Source organism: Pseudorasbora parva, chromosome 3, assembly GCF_024679245.1.
Source record: "Pseudorasbora parva isolate DD20220531a chromosome 3, ASM2467924v1, whole genome shotgun sequence".
Classification (NCBI taxonomy): domain Eukaryota; kingdom Metazoa; phylum Chordata; class Actinopteri; order Cypriniformes; family Gobionidae; genus Pseudorasbora; species Pseudorasbora parva.
Window position 1 is genome coordinate 44246024 of NC_090174.1, and position 17661 is coordinate 44263684.

A 17661-nucleotide genomic window follows, 5' to 3' on the forward strand; every position below is an offset into this window, starting at 1 on the left:
TCTTAAAAGTACTTGTTATTTTAAAGACCTTGACCGGTGTTCCCACAATACGCTGCTTTTGACACGTGTTTCTGTGTTAAAGATGGCAGCTTGCATGTATGTATAAAGTGCTCTGTGTTTTTAGAGTGCCTCGATTCATAGTGAAGAACACTGAATAATAACAGCGCAGGTTTGTTCAGACGATATAAAGAAATATCCGAAATAACTTTACTTACCATTTGCTTTGCATTTAGTTGTCCTAAAAATACAAGCTGCTTCTTTTTTTTTTTGCCTTGTAGCCTTATTCTGTCCATTAGTTAATGGCAATTCATTTTTGGGAATGTTAAAATGTAACGTTACATGTATAAAGGAATGTGTATATCTTGTGTATATCCTGTAACTGTTCACTATTTCTTCTTAATTTTCAATGGTCCTGCTGTGTGAGAAAATATTTACATACAAATATATATATATATATTTAAGTACAAAAATTTAATGTAGTTTCTCAGTTAATATGATGTCTTAAATTTTTGTCAGTTACTCTTTCAAGTGAATTATAGCAAGACAGATTGCAGAACACTGCTGAAACTGATTCTTGAAATTGAAGGTTTAATAATATGTTTCTTTTGGCATTTCATGCAGAACAAAATGACAGATGTTGCTATTGACAAGAATGATCCAGCTGGTTCTTTACCAAGCACAGAGAAGGAACCAGATGACCCGATGGAGGAGAAAAAACAAGAGAATCAGCCAGCAGAAGCAGAAGGAGAAGGAGAGGGTGCAGCCAGTGGTGTGTACCGTTACATCAAAGGAGATCTCTTTACCTCAGAGATCTTTAAAGTTGAGATTCAAAACCTGCCCAAGTACATTGGTTTTAATGACCTGAAGAAGTTCCTCAACAAGCATGGGATCAATCCTCACAAAATCAAGCTGTTTAGCAGACAGATGTTTGCCTTTGTCACTTTTAAAAACCAGGAGGAAAGAGACAAGGCCATGAAGGCAGTGCACGGCATGCAATGGAAGAGTAAAGTGCTGAGTGTACGGCTGGCCAAACCTAAAGCTGATCCCATCCTCAAGAAGAGGAAGCAAGAGGAGGAAACGGAAGCTGGCCCACCCGGTGCAAAACGTGCTTTGGGTTGCCAGGAGGTAGAAGATGATGAGGAAGAGCCTCTCAATATCCAGATTGCCAATGCTGTGACACCCTTGTGGAACGTGCCTTATGAAGAACAGCTGAAGAGGAAAGAGAAAGAAGTTGAAGGTGTTCTCCAGAAACTGACCAGGTATTTTCTGATGGGTCTGCATATGCATGAATGGCTTCCAGATATGTTTTTAGAAATAGCCGAAATTGATCAGCTACATGACATTGCCACCCATATATTTCATACATGAGCTTCTGGTGGTATAGAAAATTACTTTGCTCAGTAAACATTTCTTCAATACAACTATCTTCCTTGATCTTAGAGAAATTGGCAACAACAACAAAGCCATGCTTCCCTGGCTTTTCGTTCAAAAAGAGAAATACAACAAAATGTGCTGCCCACTCGAGGCCATAAGACCATCACCTGTGCAGGTAAATCATCTGCATACTCACATGCTCATATTCAATTAAAGAAATATCATACACTCATGGTATTACCACTGTACTCCATATGAGAATTATTCAATGGCATTCAGAAGTGTCAAATGTTTAACATTCCTGTCAGTAATTGTCAGGGCTCAATAACATAGCCCAGATCGTTTTTTTTAATAATGATAGTAGGCTACTTGTATTTTGCTGATGTACAGATCCTAATGGACAGTGTTTTAGCTGCTGTATTGTTGCTGTGGTAGGTTACAGTTTGCCGGTGCCTTTTTAATACGTTCTGCTTCATTTAATGTAACTTTTAAGGTTATTAAACTCTGTATACTTGTATCATCCATTTCTCAAAATCTATGGTTACAGAAATAGTATGGCTGTGTGATTTATCACTGTCCAATGAAGACCCTATATTTGCAGACGGAGTACAGGAATAAGTGTGAGTTTGTGATTGGAGTGGGAGCAGATGGAGAGGATAAGACTGTGGGCTTTCGTTTGGGTAAGTATAAAGGAGGATCCTGTGCAGTTGTGAGTCCATCAGAAACCACCCATGTGTCTTCTGAGGCCAAGAGGGTTGTGAAGGAGTTCCAGCAGTTCATCAGGTGAATCAATTAACTGTTGATAAATGTGCATCTAAATCTAACTATATTCATGGGCCTATCTGTGAAATTTGTTTTGAAAAGGTGTTTAAATTCCAGGATAAGTCTGCATTAACCATCATGCATGTATTTATTTATATTTATTAAGTGTTTTGTGTTATCTTAAACAGGACAACTCCATATGCAGTATACAGTCCAGAGACGTATGAGGGTCATTGGCGGCAACTGACAGTACGAACAAGCAGGATAAAGCAAACAATGGCCATTGCTTTCTTCAATCCGCAGGCAATAATTCAGTAGTTATTTTTGTGTCCTTTTTAGACGTTATGCATTTTACAAACCGTGAAACTATTGTTACTGCTGAGTTAATGAATATTATTTTATTCTTTAATAATCTAGAAACTCCAAGAAGAAGAACTCGAGGAACTGAAACGAAACCTGCGTCAGTATTTTACCGAAGGACAAGGAAAAGAAAGCGGCATCACATCTTTGTACTTTGTGAGAATGGGACAAAGGTAAGCCCCTCGAATGAGATTAATTTAGATTTTGAGGACTTTACATTAATTATTACTTTGCTACAACCCAGGACATCTGCGGGTACGGAGGACCTGCCGTGTGAACATGTGACCGGAGAAGAATGCATTTACGAAGAACTTCTCGGACTAAAATTTCGCATTTCTCCTCACTCATTCTTCCAGGTGAACCTTCAGAAGTCGTATAAATTCTTGATTTAATACTACGATAGTTAAAAAGCATCTGACAACCTTTAAGCAATCATGTGATTCAGGTTATTAATATCGATCTTCATTTTAAATGTCCTGTAATATTATTATAATTTTTTATACTGCCAGACAAACACACCTGCTGCTGAGGTTCTGTACTCTGCTGTGGGTGAATGGGCTCAACTGGACCAGGACAGCACTGTGCTGGATGTGTGCTGTGGAACAGGAACCATCGGCATCTCTTTGGCAAAAGTGTGGCATTTGCTTCTAAGAATAGGAGTCAATAAAAAAACTGTTCTTAGAACAACAGTTAGCCACCTTAAAAAAATACCAAATTCTGTGTTGTCGTTAACAGAGGGTGAAGAAGGTGATTGGCATTGAGTTGTGCCAGGAGGCAGTGGAAGATGCTAAGGCTAATGCTGAAGCCAATGGTAAGCCAGAGTGACAGTTGTCCTGTTTTACTTTCCATATCCCATGATCTACTCAGACTTTAAATGTACATTTTCAGGCTTGACTAATGTGGAATTCCACTGTGGGAAGGCTGAAGATGTGTTCTCCACTGTTCTTAATGCTGTGGTATCCCACAACGTCACAGCAATCGTTGATCCACCGAGAGCAGGGCTACGTATGTAAAGTTCTCATAGTATATTGATATTACTGCTTGGTGTTTAAGTTCTGAACGATGTTCTCACTCTTACTAGATTCCAAAGTTATTCTAGCAATCAGAAGAGCAGAGCATTTGAAGAGACTCATCTATGTTGCCTGCAATGCCAAAGCAGCAATGAACAATTTTATTGAGTAAGTTTATTTTCAGTTTAAATTCAACAAACTGAACATATATAACAAGAACAAATTCTGGGCAGGGACATCAAATCTATCGTACATTGATTGAATTGTTAAATATGGGTATTACACATTAGAATGGAGGTGGTTTGAGTGGAAGTTCAAATATGAGAGGGATTTGTGACATAAGCCTCGGAACTTAACTTTTGTTTTTTGTTTTATTAAAATAAACGTCTTCCCCTAGCACAATAAGACCAGAAATTTGCATTAAGAAAACTGGCTAAATGTTTTCAGGTTGACCTATTCAACTTTAATACCTAGAGTGGAATAAGCACATCGGAGCCTACTGTTTAAATAAATATGTTTTGTTCAGTCTCTGTAGAGCTCCTTCTAACCGTGTGCGAGGAGCACCATTCCGGCCAGTGAGAGCTATGGCTGTTGACCTCTTCCCTCAGACCATGCACTGTGAAAACATCCTGCTGTTTGAAAGAGTGGACTACAGCAGCTCCAATACTGACAGTCAGACCACAGAGACCTGAAGCTCTGCTGTCCTCACCACCTACCACGGCATCATCTGTTTTAAACTCCTGAATGGTAGTGTTGGGGGGGTGGGGGTATTCCAAATGTGTTTTTTTTCTTTCCTGATTTTAACGGACTTAACTCAGTGCTCAAACCATTACTGTGCTTTTGTATAAGTTTCCCTTCTCTTTTGTTTATCATTAAAACAACCCAGTCAAAAATAGCACAAGACATCAGTTTCTGGTCATCAATTTATTTGCATAAACAAATCACTGTATCAGCGATCATGTCACATTAAAATAAGTTTTTTTAGGCAGCGTTACTTGCAGCTAAATCATCCGTTACCCCTTCAGTGATAGCGCATTTAAAAAAAGCACACATTTCTTCATAAAACTAATACACACTTGGCAAGACTGACAGGACAAGTCGTAACACCCCAGACGTTTATTGGGAAAGCATATTCTCTAAGCACTTAGTATGGCAGAAGCCTTGTGCTCATGAAAAACAGGAAAAGTGCCTTCACAAACAGTTAACATTCAGAAGCACACAAACTAAAACACTAAATTCAATGACAGTGCACTGCAGTTTAGCCGCTGTCCCAAGAAAACCTGATTCACTTAGTGAAACAGACTTTGACCTTCCAGTCATATCGTAACGCCCAAATATTTTTTCTGTCTCCCCTAATAGTTTCAGGGAAGTCGTGGTTTTCTTCAAACAGGGACCATTTTATTCCAGCAGTTATTGCATTTTTATTTTATTTAATAATTCCATGTATGTTTAGATATTTTATGAATAGCTATGCAGCAATATTCCATAATGCATAAGACTTAAAGCTTTGGTTCACACTGCTCTTCAAGCTATTGAATACAATGACATGGTCTGGTTTCTTCAACGTATAGTCACCACCTTTCTTTTAGGTAGACTGCCTTCTGAAATGATGAATATGGGTCAAACTATAATACAGTGTGACAATATCTGAATAAAACAAGCACAATCACCTCAGCAAAATGTCCACAAAACCATACAGAATCGTTTAATACAAACGCAAAACAGCACATGCGTAGAAGGCATTTTCCCTAAAATATCAATGCATAAAGCAAGCGTCACTCCACAAATACATAACGTATAGCATCACAAATGCAGATTTAAGTGAGGCGTTTCCCTTTTGAAACAAGGTACCATCGATGAAAGGGGTACAAACTAAGGCAACATATACCATTTTTTCCTACTGAAGATTACCAACCGGTATCTAATGCAAGAGTTAGATTATATTAAAGCTTAACGAAAATGTAACGAACAAAAAAAAAAAAAGTGTACACAAGCATCTTATATCCCTGATGTCTTCCTCTACTACAGTACCTCAAACACTTGTGCTTGTGTTTTCTCTGCCGTGCTTTCTGAACAAGTAGAGCAACTGGTCAAGTTGACCATTGGTATGCATCACCCCTTAATTAAAATGAAAACAAAAGGCTTGTTCATTTCACACAAGGAAATCGTTCCAACATTAGTGCATTTCTTAACAGCAGTTGGAAGGTAAGTGTGCATATGAAATGCTTTAGAAATACAACATTTAAATGATTCACATGCCATTAAGAACTAGACATGGCCACTAAAGAAAACCCACACACTTGAAGTCATTATTAACTATTTTCCAGATAAAAGATCACGTGCACTGAATGAACAACTCTGCATGCCACAGAAGCTGACAAAGAAACCTTTCTTTGTAAAATGACAGGCGTGTCTGTAAAACGCATCAGTAAAGAGTACCGAGATAATCTTGTGTGAAGTTTGTAGTTCCGCAGTAAATATGAAATGAATTTATTTGCCATTTAAGAAGGGAAAATCAAAAATTTTATTAACATCTAAAAGCCACAAATTTAAAAGCATCTGTAATACTTGACATACATTTTTTTAACGATTTTTCATATAGGCATTATTGTCAACAGCCATCATTATTTGTGCACTTTCAGGTGCAGAAGTGCATCTGGAGGTATTTAATGCTCATTCTACCTTCCCTGTGCATGTTTACAACTCTAACTGAACCCATTCATTATGGGCAATAATTGGACTGGGAATAGAGTTCAAAAATCTGATAGAAATGTAACTAGTATTGCCATTTTGCACTTTAAAGTAATGCATAAGTCAGTAATGCGATGACCTTTTGTTATAGAACTTTTACCATTGGTCAGTGCTATCTGCTTGCTTGGTTGAGGGTTTGCTAGACGTCAACAGTACACAGCGGTTCACTGCCAGGTTGAGCAGACTCCATTATAGTCATCTTCGGCTTCTTTCTTGCATCCTCCTGAAACAAATGTAAAAAGACAAATTAGTGAACACTAAAACAGCTTTTTAGCTGTCACTTTACTGGATTTATTTTGGTCGCCTGCAATGGCTCAACTCATCCGAACAGGATGTTTTTAATTTTTGGCCAACTTTTATTTAAAGTGCAAGACTTGGCTGGAAGAGGTCATATATTTGCAGCTGTACCCTATCTCGAGCCAGTTTCATCATCTCCTCTCGTAGTTTGTTGAGGATGTGGAGGTTTGGCTTGTTCTTTTTGGCATACTGCTGAAGCTCAATCACACTCTTATCCGAATTCTCCTGAAGATGATACAAGAATTCAACATTACAAATCACATTCAAAATCAAATTCCCCTTATGAACTAATTTACAATGCAGAGTATGATTTAATGAAGATAGTGCTGACCTTTTTTACCATCTTGTTGCTTTCTCTGCCGTACATGCGCAGCAGAGAGCCCCAGTTCTTCACGTGAGGATGGAGCATCTGGAGAATCTTCTGTGACGCCAGCTGCTTTCCAACCCTCTTATTTTTACCTGCAGTCAACAAGTTAACAGTATTAGATATGTAGCTTGTGATGTGAATAACCTGCAGAGTGGATCAACGCTCATTTCAGAAGTCTAGTGTTGTGAAACGTTGTTTTTTTCACTTGAGTACTTTAAACAAACCTCTACGGACACACTGAAGCTCAAGTCGCCAAGGGCTAATTTTGTTTTTTTACTTGCCAGAACAAAGCTAATCAAAAGATCAATATAAAAGATAACATTTCAAACACTGTTCAAGACAAGTAAACAGTCTATAATAAAAGAGCCAATAAAACAATAGCACAAACAAATTAACTATTATTAATTAATTTTAATCTAAAACAGACCAATTAAAGTACTTTTCAGGTTAATCAGATAGATCTAAAAGTAGTTAGATACATATTGTGAAATTAATAAAGTAATTAAAATATAAAACACTGCATAGTCTCCACTGCATAAATAACATATAGATGAATACTTAAAGTGATTCAGTCAAGAAAGATTAAGTGATTTTTTGAGTCTTGTTGTTTGCTTAACATTAAAACTTTAAGACAATGTACGGATCCAGTATATTGCATTCAGTATTTGCAACTGTTTACGTATGTTTGCTCGTATGCTCGCTAAAACGGTATTTTGAAAATTGTGCGTGAAATTGTCCATTCATGTACGTGAAGACATAAGAGCTAAATTCAGTTTTTGTGTGCTATCAGACGCAGCTTTCTGGGCACACAGCGTCTTTTTTTTGCACTTGAATGTTTAAGTTAGCGAGGCTTAAAAATGCATGCAAATGATAAACTTTCATGACGAAGCACCACTGGCCTAATTGGGACAGTGACATTTCTGTCAACTCTTGCAGTCCCTCTGTCAATTTTCTTTACGTGGCTTAAAGGACCACTGAAGTCAAAATAGTTTTTTAGCTTTTACTATACCTATGTTAGCCTTAAAGTTATGAAAAAGCTGTTGTGTTCCAAAACAATGCAGGCGTTTACATGCACGTTCTTAAGCCGATTATGTCTAATAAGCCGACAATGAACATGGTCATGTAAACGTGGTAACCCGTTTTCTTTTATCGGAGTAATGTCATAAACGCCACAAGCATAAACCGGTCGGGACAGGTAGTTTTTTGCCTCTTAGATTTCGCGCTGCATGTAAACGCATTAACCTGCTTTCTGTCGGCTTATTGAAGTGCGCATGTGTGAAACGTGACAAAAACGCAAACTTAGAGAAGATTTAAATGCATCCAGACAGAGCGAGCTAGCGTTTTGCATGAAATAAGGACATATATCACAAACGCAGACTCGTTTAAGACCCAGAAAATTGTAAAGAGGTGTTCTCTTTTCTCATGCAGCAGAATTAGCCTAGAAGAGGTTCAGTCAGAACGCTGCATAACTGCATAAAGGATAATATGAGGCGTAAATCTCCAGCTGACACGGTGCATGCTTTATTTAACATCACAACTGACGTAACATTTGAAAAACTCAAGAGTCAGATATATGGACTTTTTTTTGTTGAGGGCACTACAAGGAAATAACCCGGTTAATAAATAGTCATGTAAACGCGGTTAACTTGCGTTGTCCGTTTACTGGTTTGCATGTAAACGGGGAAAACTGGTTATTTCAATAAGGTGATTTTTTTGGAGTTATCAGCTTACTGGTGTGCATGTAAACGCACCCAATGACAAAATTTGCATTTAGGAGACTCATAGGCATTCAAAACTTACAGTCTCTCACTTCTGTTAAAATAAAGCACAGATTTTGATGACATCATCGCAGACTTCACCTTTTCATCAAACCTTCTGTCCAATCAAATGCTCTCTAGAATCTAAAGCCCACCCCCTAACTGCTGAAGTTGCGGCTTAAATTGGTCAGTTCACACATTTACTAGTTTCTACATTGTGAAAGGCACATAGCACACTATATATTTAATAGGGAACGATTCAGTATAAATATGCTTTCAGTTGAGGCGAATGAAGTCTGGTTTCACATTAGTAACTGGTGGTGGTTGAGGAGAGATCCCTGACATGAGTGTAAAGCGCTTTGGGTGTACAGTTATACACAAGCATGGATACTCACACCAGCCGCGTACAGTGTGCTTCCCACAAGTCATGACATATTCACTCTTCTGGTTCTTTCCTGGAATCACCTCAAACTTGATGCTGGTGTCACCCATGCCATGGTTTCTATGAAACAGACACCAACAGATCTTCAGTTGCTTTTCAATCAGACGTGAGGATATTTCAAAAACCCACAGACTGGCTAGCTGTATCAACAGATGTGTTTAATCAAATGGGAAACTCTAGATCCTAACATACCTCTTAAGGCACTCATGAAGGATCTGATATGGTGAGAGTAAACCTGCTTTGTTTGTCAGCTCGTACACCCTTGAATCTTCAATACTGATATGATTAAAATACTGTGGGATGGGAGAAGGAAATAAACAGCCATAAGTACCACAAAGAAAAGAACTTCGACCAAAGATAAAATGTCTTCATTCAGAAAGAAGAGCAGTACCTCCAGTTCATCCCCCTCTATGGGCTTCTCCTCAGACGTCTGCTTCACAAAGTCAGGTATGAGGATCTCCAGTGTTGCTCGAGCTGTCCAAAAGAGAACAACAGTATGAATAACTGTTCTCCAGTAAAATAAATGCTTAAAGTAGTCCATTCATCAAGCAAATGTATTCTGGCTAAAGTTAAGGATTTAAATGATGAGGGGGGAGAAGGTACCAGCTTTATTCTTGGCAAGTTTTTTACTACTTGCTGTTCCTGTGCCATATGTAACACCATCTATAATGACTGAGGCTCCGAAGGGTTCACTTGGGTTTTCTGTGCAAAGAAAATATTACATCAAGACTTTTATATTTCATTAAAAAAATTATTAAAAGACCACAAAGGTCCATGCATTACAGTGATTTCACCATGATTGTAGAAGAAAATGGCAATGTCAAGCCAAAATCTCTTTAACCAAACTGTGTGGCATGGCCGTAAGTAGTTTATTGCTTTTACAACAGCATTATAACAACGTTCAAGTGAAATGATAAAAATCACAACCCATTTTCTGCCAAGTGGCATTTCATTAGCATAACTGCTAATTAAACTGTAGATTAGGGGTGGAACGGTTCTCTGTATAAAAAAAAAAAAAATTCTAACCATACAGTTCTCCACACAGTTCAGTACGCACTTGCACCACAGTTAATTTCAAATCTGATGACACATCTACAATATGATTTAAAATAACGCATTAAAACAACACAGACAGAGTTAGGTTAATGTATGTTTCTCTCGATGGATATACATTATTGCTTTCCGAAACATTACAACAGCAATGATCAAAAAGCGTGGACAAAACAGTCACTCTTGTATGCGAGCGGCCTATGCTTAAACGTGACTCGTGCAGTCATTTGCGCTGTCATCACCGGGAGTTGATAGCACGTGAACACAGGTGAGACCTGTTTAAAAATTAAACTCATTTAAGCCTTGTCCTTTCACACAATTAAGAGCAAGATGTGAAAGAACTCACGCATGCGGAATCGTCGCAGTGCGCAAGTATTGAGATCTATTCTAAGTCTTGCATTTGAACGGACAAATTTACACAAAAATATTGGTGGGTCTTGGTGTGTAACATAGTAGGTTATGTCTTAAGTAAAACAATCAGTCGATAAAGACGTGTGTCCATGTATAACAGTATGTACTGTTGTGCATTGTTTCTTAAAGAGAAAGAAGCAAATCGATTTAATGTTAATCAAACAACTAAGAAATAACTCACTGCTCCTGAATGAATAGCTTAAATAATTATTCATCTTTATATAATTTATACAGTGAAGATTATAATACGCAATGTTATTTTATTTTTGATTATTTAATTTCTGTGCCTGGAAAACCTGAAAAGCACGGTTTATTTTACAGGCATCTTTGCTCTATTGTATTCAATTGTGCTGTTGTTTGTAGTTTGATTATTTGTCCTTACTATGTTTATTTTTATTTGACAAATATCCTAATTACCCTGAACGTAGCACACACTGAACCAAAACCGTGATCCTAAAACTGATACAAACCAAACCGTGAATAATTTGAACTATTCCACCCCTACTGCAGATATGCAGATTGTATTCATTTTTTTTTCATTTTAGCCTTATGCATCATTCTACTTACCACATTCAAAAAAGTTGTAAACTGGTCTCACTTTGAGTACTCTTTGCATATACTCATGTAAAATGCACACTTCTGACTTCCCATTGGGGTTAATGACAAACTCTGAAATATAAACATCGTCAGTTTTGTTAAAATGCCACGCTGTGTGCTGTACAATTCATAAATGTACGGACTCTCAGACTCGTACCTTTCTTTGTGGGTGCGTCTTGAACAGACAGTGTGATAAGTTTCTGATTGGCTGGCAGAATGGGCCTCTCAGACTCAGCCTGCTTCCTCTTCATGTCCCTGTTGAACTGTCTGCGCTCGGCCCATGTGCGAAACTTCTTCACGGTAACTTGTTCAAAATCAAAGCACTTCTCTAGGTAGCTTCTAAACTCCTCAATTTCTGGGAAACAAGTCAGGAGAAGATATGGTTTACAAACTATGAGTACATTAAATAATGATGCACAGAAGAGAATAAAACCTCGTCCTCTTACCAATAGACTCATCTTTGCAGACCTCCACCTTGGCTTTGACCTGGCCCAGCGCTCCCTGTGCAGTATCACTGGCTTGGCACTCCTTCCCCTCTAAAGAGCCTCCTGGCTCCATGATGTCAAGATCTGGATCTTCTGATGTTGGTCTACTAGTCGGCTCTTCAGTGGCAGTAGAGTCAGGCTCATCAGCTCTCTCTGACAAGATGCCCTCCTCCCCAGATTTCACTGGAGACACCTCTGCTGTCGGAGTCACTTCTCCATTTTGTTCCCTTACTTCATGTTCCTTCATTTTCTTATAGTGCAAGCAGGGAATGCTACTGGTTGGTGGGTCATGTTTCTGAGGGGGGTGAGTAGAACACAGGGAAGGAGGTGCATGAGAATGCAAAGATGATTTAAATTAAGTAGAAATGATACACTAAAACAAATACTATCATGAAAGTCTATTATCTAAGATGACTTAGAATACCATTTACCCTAATGCTTCCTGTTCCAAGGAAGTATGGTCTAGACCAGGTCACAACTCTGGTTTCCCGGTGGAGGTAGACCGGAATGCCAGAGTTATGGAATGTCATGATCCACCCATCGGGTAACGGCTCAGTAGGCGGACGCCCACGACCTTAAAAAACAAAAACAAAAAATAGACCAATCAATAATAAATTACTTACACAGAATCCAATGCAGATTTCTGTTCTGAATTTCAGTAAAAGCATTACTGTTGGTAACAAAAACTAAAACATTTGTTAACTAAAACAAAACAAAAACATTATAACTGAAAAACGAAACTACATATTCATAATGGAAGTGACTAAAATAAAAAAGAGACCATAAATTAAATTACTATCTAATACAGAATATACACTACCATTACATTTTTTATTAAAAGAGATTAAAACTTGTACTCAGCGAGGATGGATTAAATTGAATATGTGAAGGAAATCTTTTGTAACAATGTTAAGTATTTTCTATTTCAAATACATTGAGGAAAATAAGTATTTGAACACCATGCTATATTGCAAGTTCTCCCACAATCATGGAGGGGTCTGAAATTGTCATCGTACGTGCATGTCCACTGTGAGAGATAATCTAAAAAAAAATGCAGAAAATCACAATATATGATTTTTTAGCTATTTATTTGTATGATACAGCTACAAATAAGTATTTGAACACCTATCAGCTAGAAATCTGACCCTCAAAGACCTGTTAGTCTGCCTTTAAAATGTCCACCTCCACTCCATTTATTATCCTAAATTAATGCACCTGTTTGAGGTCGTTAGCTGCGTAAAGACACCTGTCCACCCCTTACAACAGTAAGAATCCAACTACTAACATGGCCAAGACCAAAGAGCTGTCCAAAGACGCAAGAGACAAAACTGTACACCTCCACAAGGCTGGAAAGGTCTATGGGGAAATTGCTAAGCAGCTGGGAGAAAAAAGGTCCACTGTTGGAGCAATCATTAGAAAATGGAAGAAGCTAAACATGACTGTCAGTCTCCCTTGGACTGGGGCTCCATGCAAGATCTCATCTCGTGGGGTCTCAATGATCCTAAGTAAGGTGAGAAATCAGCCCAGAACTACACAGGAGGAGCTGGTCAATGACCTGAAGAGAGCTGGGACCACCGTTTCCAAGGTTACTGTTTGTAATACAGTCAGACGTCATGGTTTGAAATCATGCATGGCAAGGAAGGTTCCTCTGCTTAAACCAGCACATGTCCAGGCCCGTCTTAAGTTTGCCAATGACCATTTGGATGATCCAGAGGAGTCATGGTAGAAAGTCATGTGGTCAGATGAGACCAAAATAGAACTTTTTGGTCATAATTCCACAAAATGTGTTTGGAGGTTGAAGAATGATGAGTACCATCCCAAGAACACCATTTCTACTGTAAAGTAAAGGGGTGGTAGGATCATGCTTTGGTGGTGTTTTTCTGCACATGGCACAGGACGACTGCACTGTATTAAGGAGAGGATGACCAGGGCCATGTATTGCGAGATTTTGAGGAACAACCTCCTTCCCTAAGTTAGAGCATTGATGGGTTGAGGCTGGGTCTTCCAACATGACAATGACCCGAAGCACACAGCCAGGATAACCAAGAAGTGGCTCTGTAAGAAGCATATCAAGGTTCTGGCGTGGCCCAGCCAGTCTCCAGACCTAAACCCAATAGAGAATCTTTGGAGGGAGCACAAACTCTTTGTTCCTCAGCGATGGGCCAGAAGCCTGACTGATCTAGAGATGGGGGGGATAAAAAAATCTCACATCTATGTGGAGGGGTGGTCCAAAATCGCTCCTGCAATGTGTGCAAACCTATTGAAAAACTACAGGAACCGTTTGACCTCTGTAATTGCAAACAAAGGCTACTGTACCAAATATTAACAAAGATTTTCTCAGGTGTTCAAATACTTATTTGCAGCTTTATCATACAAATAAATTGTTGAAAAATAATAATTTATTTTAGATTATGTCTCTCACAGTGGACATGCACCTACAATGACAATTTCAGACCCCTCCATGATTTCTAAGTGGGAGAACTTGCAAAATAACGGTGTTCAAATACTTATTTTCCTTACTGTAAATGCTGATATTTTGAAGAAAAAAAAACAATCCTGAAGTAAAAATATATATCAGTTTTCACAAAAATATTACAGCTTGGACACACCAAGCTGACAGGAAACCATTGCAGAGCATCTGTCGGGCTAGTCTTAGCACTGTGTTCTCCCGTTGGCGGCAGTTTGCCCAGTTCAACATGTTGAATTAGCATCGGGGCCATCGATGAGTGGGAACGAGTCATGAGAATTAAAGCGAAAGTGATGAAAGCAAACAAGTAAGGCTGGCCACATACTTGAAGATTTTAAGCTAGATCTTGGGACAATTTGCAACCCTCAATGATCTGAGGGGTCTCCCTCAATTCACAGCTTATTTTTCTTCTGAAGTCAGGTTTGATCTCATCTCACTGTGAACAGGTTACTACAAACGACCGGTGTGCAGTCTCACGGTCTGGATGAATCCTCTTGTGTGTATTTGGATGGCAAAACTGGTTGAAACTGCCCTCATATATGTGGTCTTCCAGTTTTAAAATGAGAAGAGGGATAGTTCACCCAAAAATTAAAATTCTGTCATTTACATGAAGTTGTTCCAAACCTGCATGAATTTTTTTTTGTTCTGCTGAACACAAATGATGATATTCTGTACAATGTCAGTAACCAAACAGTTGATGGACCCTATTGACTTCCATGGTATTTTTTCCCCCATACAATGGAAGTCAATGGGCCCCATCAAGTGTTTGGTTCCCCATATTCTTCAAAATATCTTTTGTGTTCAGCAAAAGAAAGAAATTCATATAAGTTTGGAACAACTTGAGGGTGAGTAAATTACAGAATAGAATTTTGGGAGAACCATCCCTTTAATCAGTATAAAAAAAAGTAGTATACAATCAGGACATAAAACAAACTTAAACTAAACTCAAAAAAGTTTGAAAAGACCCATCACCTTTGGGTAATGTAAAGTTAATAAATTTTAAAGTAATGCAGTCTCAAAAGTTAAGGGAAAGCCTAATCCTTTCCTACGCACCTATTCCCAACTATCTACCGTCTATTACCAACAGGTGTGCAATGGTACTTGTCAAATAAAAAGTAATGCAGTCTAACATTTTAACAGAGTAGCAACATTGTTTATGACTGGAGGGCTCACTCTTAAGAACGGTCTTAATTTTGGTCATCATGGGCTGAACTCCAGCTTCCCCGTCTGAATGGTGATCACTGTCTCCGGTGTACTTGTCTTCAGCCAGACGCCTCTTCTTAGGCATGGGCATGCCTTCCTCCAGCAGGGCATCTACATCATTGTCAAACTCCTCCTAGAAGAGTAGGTGGGTAAGAAACTAGCAGCCACTGATATGTCATCAACTAAACGTACGCTGAGAATTCGATTTGAATCAAGCCCACTTTGTGAGCAGTAATTCAAATGTTCTTCAATAGGACCACCTTGTTACACTCCAGGTTTCTTCTTGATGAATGAAAGACACGTGCTCTATTTGTGGTAGATACACATTTCAGTAGAAGTTCAGAATGATGGGCATTTAGAGGTTTAGATGACAATAATTAGCCTACATTATAATGAAATGTTTCAATTTGAACAGAAAGCAACTGACCAAAATCAAATGTCATAATGATACCATGCATTTTACCTCATAGGAGTAACTCAGGTCCTCCTCTTGTGCTTGCTCCTGCTGAACTATCATCTGAGACAAGAAACCACTCTGGTCTCCGTCTTCCACTTCCAGAAAGTTCTCGCTGAAATCTTCAAGGTCATCCAGCACGGCAAACTCAACCTTGTTCTCCTGCTCCATCTCCATCTCGTCGCGGTTTCTAACTAAACCTAAAGAACCGCCACTCATGGATGAGCTGCCCGGCAAACTTAAAGAATCATGCAATTCGCCATTCAGGCCCTCTAGACTCTGCTCTTCATTGCTAACCTGCCCCAAACCAGTGTACAACACCTTCCTGTCTTTGCTCTTGCTGCTGTCAGAGAAACTGACCCTGATCTTAACATCTTTGAGGAGTTTTAGATCAGGTAAGAACTTGGTAACTGGTGGAGCGTGGCGAGCGGTTCTAGGGCACTTCGCCATGGGGTCAGGATTATCTGACGGGCAGCTACTAACGGACAGTGTGCGTTTGTTGAGGAGGAGCTGTTCGTCCCTGTCCACTGCTGGGGTGTGTTGGTGTCCATCACCACCAGAGCTAACGTCCATTTCCTCTGCGTCACTGGACGTTTGCAGGGGAGGTGGTGGAGGTGCTTTACTGTAATCATTCCCTGCCAATACTGCATCAGGTGGCTCCAATGGGAGGGGGGGTAAAATCTCATTCACATCCATGTTAAATATCTTTAAAAGAGCTATTTTCAAAAATTATATGAGAATGCGATTGGAAAGGGATCTGTCTAATTCAGCTAAAAAGTTGCAGCCCTAAATCATGCATGAATACATTACACAACTCAAGCCACCTATTTAATAATATTCATGTGCGTGGTTGAATATGCTAAGCTGACTACATTGTTCTTTTCATTAATGTAGACAGCTTTTTAGAAATCACTGTCTCAATTATTGGAAATCACAATGCATTCAGCTTAAATGTTGACCATATCTAAACACTGTCCATCCTGGGAAGCCAGATCTTCTGCCAGTCCTGAAAGAAAAAGAAAAACATCAAGTGGAAATCAAAAAGCACCAAGAAAACAGATCTAACTAAGAAAACTTCTCAGATGCATCTTAAATTCCCGCTATACATATGCCACAGAGCATCGTATTAACACTACAAATTGTGCATTTGTATGCCGCAATGAAAATGTGTTGTTGCTCAATAAAAGTTTCATCAAATAAACTCTGTATTTGCAAGTTATTACAATGAACCATACGCCTAAAGGCCTTTGCTAATTGGTCGGCTATATGAGTAACTAAAAGCAATATGGTAACATTTTAACAAGCAGATGAAAAAAAAAAGCTGCAATTTACTGTCGCATTATCTTGTCATAAAACAATTATCTGCGCGCTTCTTGTTTTGTTCTGCAGAAACCGATCTACGGTGTGCTTTGATTAGTTGGTCCGTGTTAGCCATAGTAAGGAGCCGTGCGGTAATCAAACCTTTTCAGCTAAACTGAGCGCGAATCTGCTAAATGTCGACAGGAGTAAGTATCAGCGAGGTTGCGGCATACTACTCTCTTTTACTCACCTAACTACACAAACGCTCTACTGAAGACCGCATACACTCAAAGGCATTCTCTGTCTATTGGCTTCAGATGGCCGTCTCCTCTCTCCGCCATCTTCACTGCAGAGCGGCATCAGAACAGTGAACACGCCTCTCAACGGGAGCCAACGTGCATGTGATTGGACCAACATGGTCAATTTTTACTTAAATGGGCTTCAAATACTTCTAAATGGCAATTTAGGAAGATTTAAAACAATATATTTGTTTATTGGCATGGTGAAATAAAATACTACACCACAACATTAACAGTCACTTAAATAACACATTAACAGTTGTGTCATATGTGACA

At 38.9% G+C, this 17661-nt stretch overlaps 2 protein-coding genes across 2 annotated transcripts; one reads left to right on the forward strand and one right to left on the reverse strand.

Annotated features, from left to right (window-relative positions):
- The first annotated feature begins 15 nt into the window (after positions 1-15).
- Positions 16-4414, forward strand: trmt2a (tRNA methyltransferase 2 homolog A). Its single transcript, XM_067439059.1, has 12 exons — positions 16-169; positions 622-1259; positions 1441-1549; positions 1976-2157; positions 2325-2439; positions 2554-2669; positions 2741-2852; positions 3006-3128; positions 3232-3307; positions 3385-3501; positions 3578-3674; positions 4033-4414. Exons 2-12 carry the CDS (start codon positions 628-630, stop codon positions 4196-4198), a joined length of 1845 nt encoding a protein of 614 aa, XP_067295160.1. The 5' UTR covers positions 16-169; positions 622-627; the 3' UTR covers positions 4199-4414.
- Position 4415: 1 nt separating this feature from the next.
- dgcr8 (DGCR8 microprocessor complex subunit) lies at positions 4416-17492 on the reverse strand. The gene is made up of 14 exons (XM_067439058.1): positions 17337-17492; positions 15797-16793; positions 15304-15466; positions 12095-12237; positions 11625-11958; positions 11336-11533; positions 11149-11250; positions 9724-9822; positions 9512-9594; positions 9313-9413; positions 9074-9180; positions 6886-7013; positions 6666-6779; positions 4416-6480 (listed from the first exon to the last, which is right to left on the reverse strand). The coding sequence occupies exons 2-14, from the start codon at positions 16481-16483 to the stop codon at positions 6397-6399; spliced, it is 2343 nt and encodes a 780-aa protein (XP_067295159.1). The 5' UTR covers positions 16484-16793; positions 17337-17492; the 3' UTR covers positions 4416-6396.
- Positions 17493-17661: the final 169 nt, after the last annotated feature.

Coding starts and splice junctions, on each gene's coding strand:
- dgcr8 (XM_067439058.1), bottom strand. CDS start 16,483: ATGGATGTGAATGAGATTTTACCCCCCCTCCCATTGGAGCCACCTGAT. Junction 7,014..9,073: donor GCACACTGTACGCGGCTGGT/GTGAGTATCCAT, acceptor TGTTGACTGCAG/GTAAAAATAAGAGGGTTGGA. Junction 6,481..6,665: donor TGAAACTGGCTCGAGATAGG/GTACAGCTGCAA, acceptor CATTTGTTTCAG/GAGGATGCAAGAAAGAAGCC.
- trmt2a (XM_067439059.1), top strand. CDS start 628: ATGACAGATGTTGCTATTGACAAGAATGATCCAGCTGGTTCTTTACCA. Junction 2,158..2,324: donor GAGTTCCAGCAGTTCATCAG/GTGAATCAATTA, acceptor TATCTTAAACAG/GACAACTCCATATGCAGTAT. Junction 3,502..3,577: donor TCCACCGAGAGCAGGGCTAC/GTATGTAAAGTT, acceptor CACTCTTACTAG/ATTCCAAAGTTATTCTAGCA.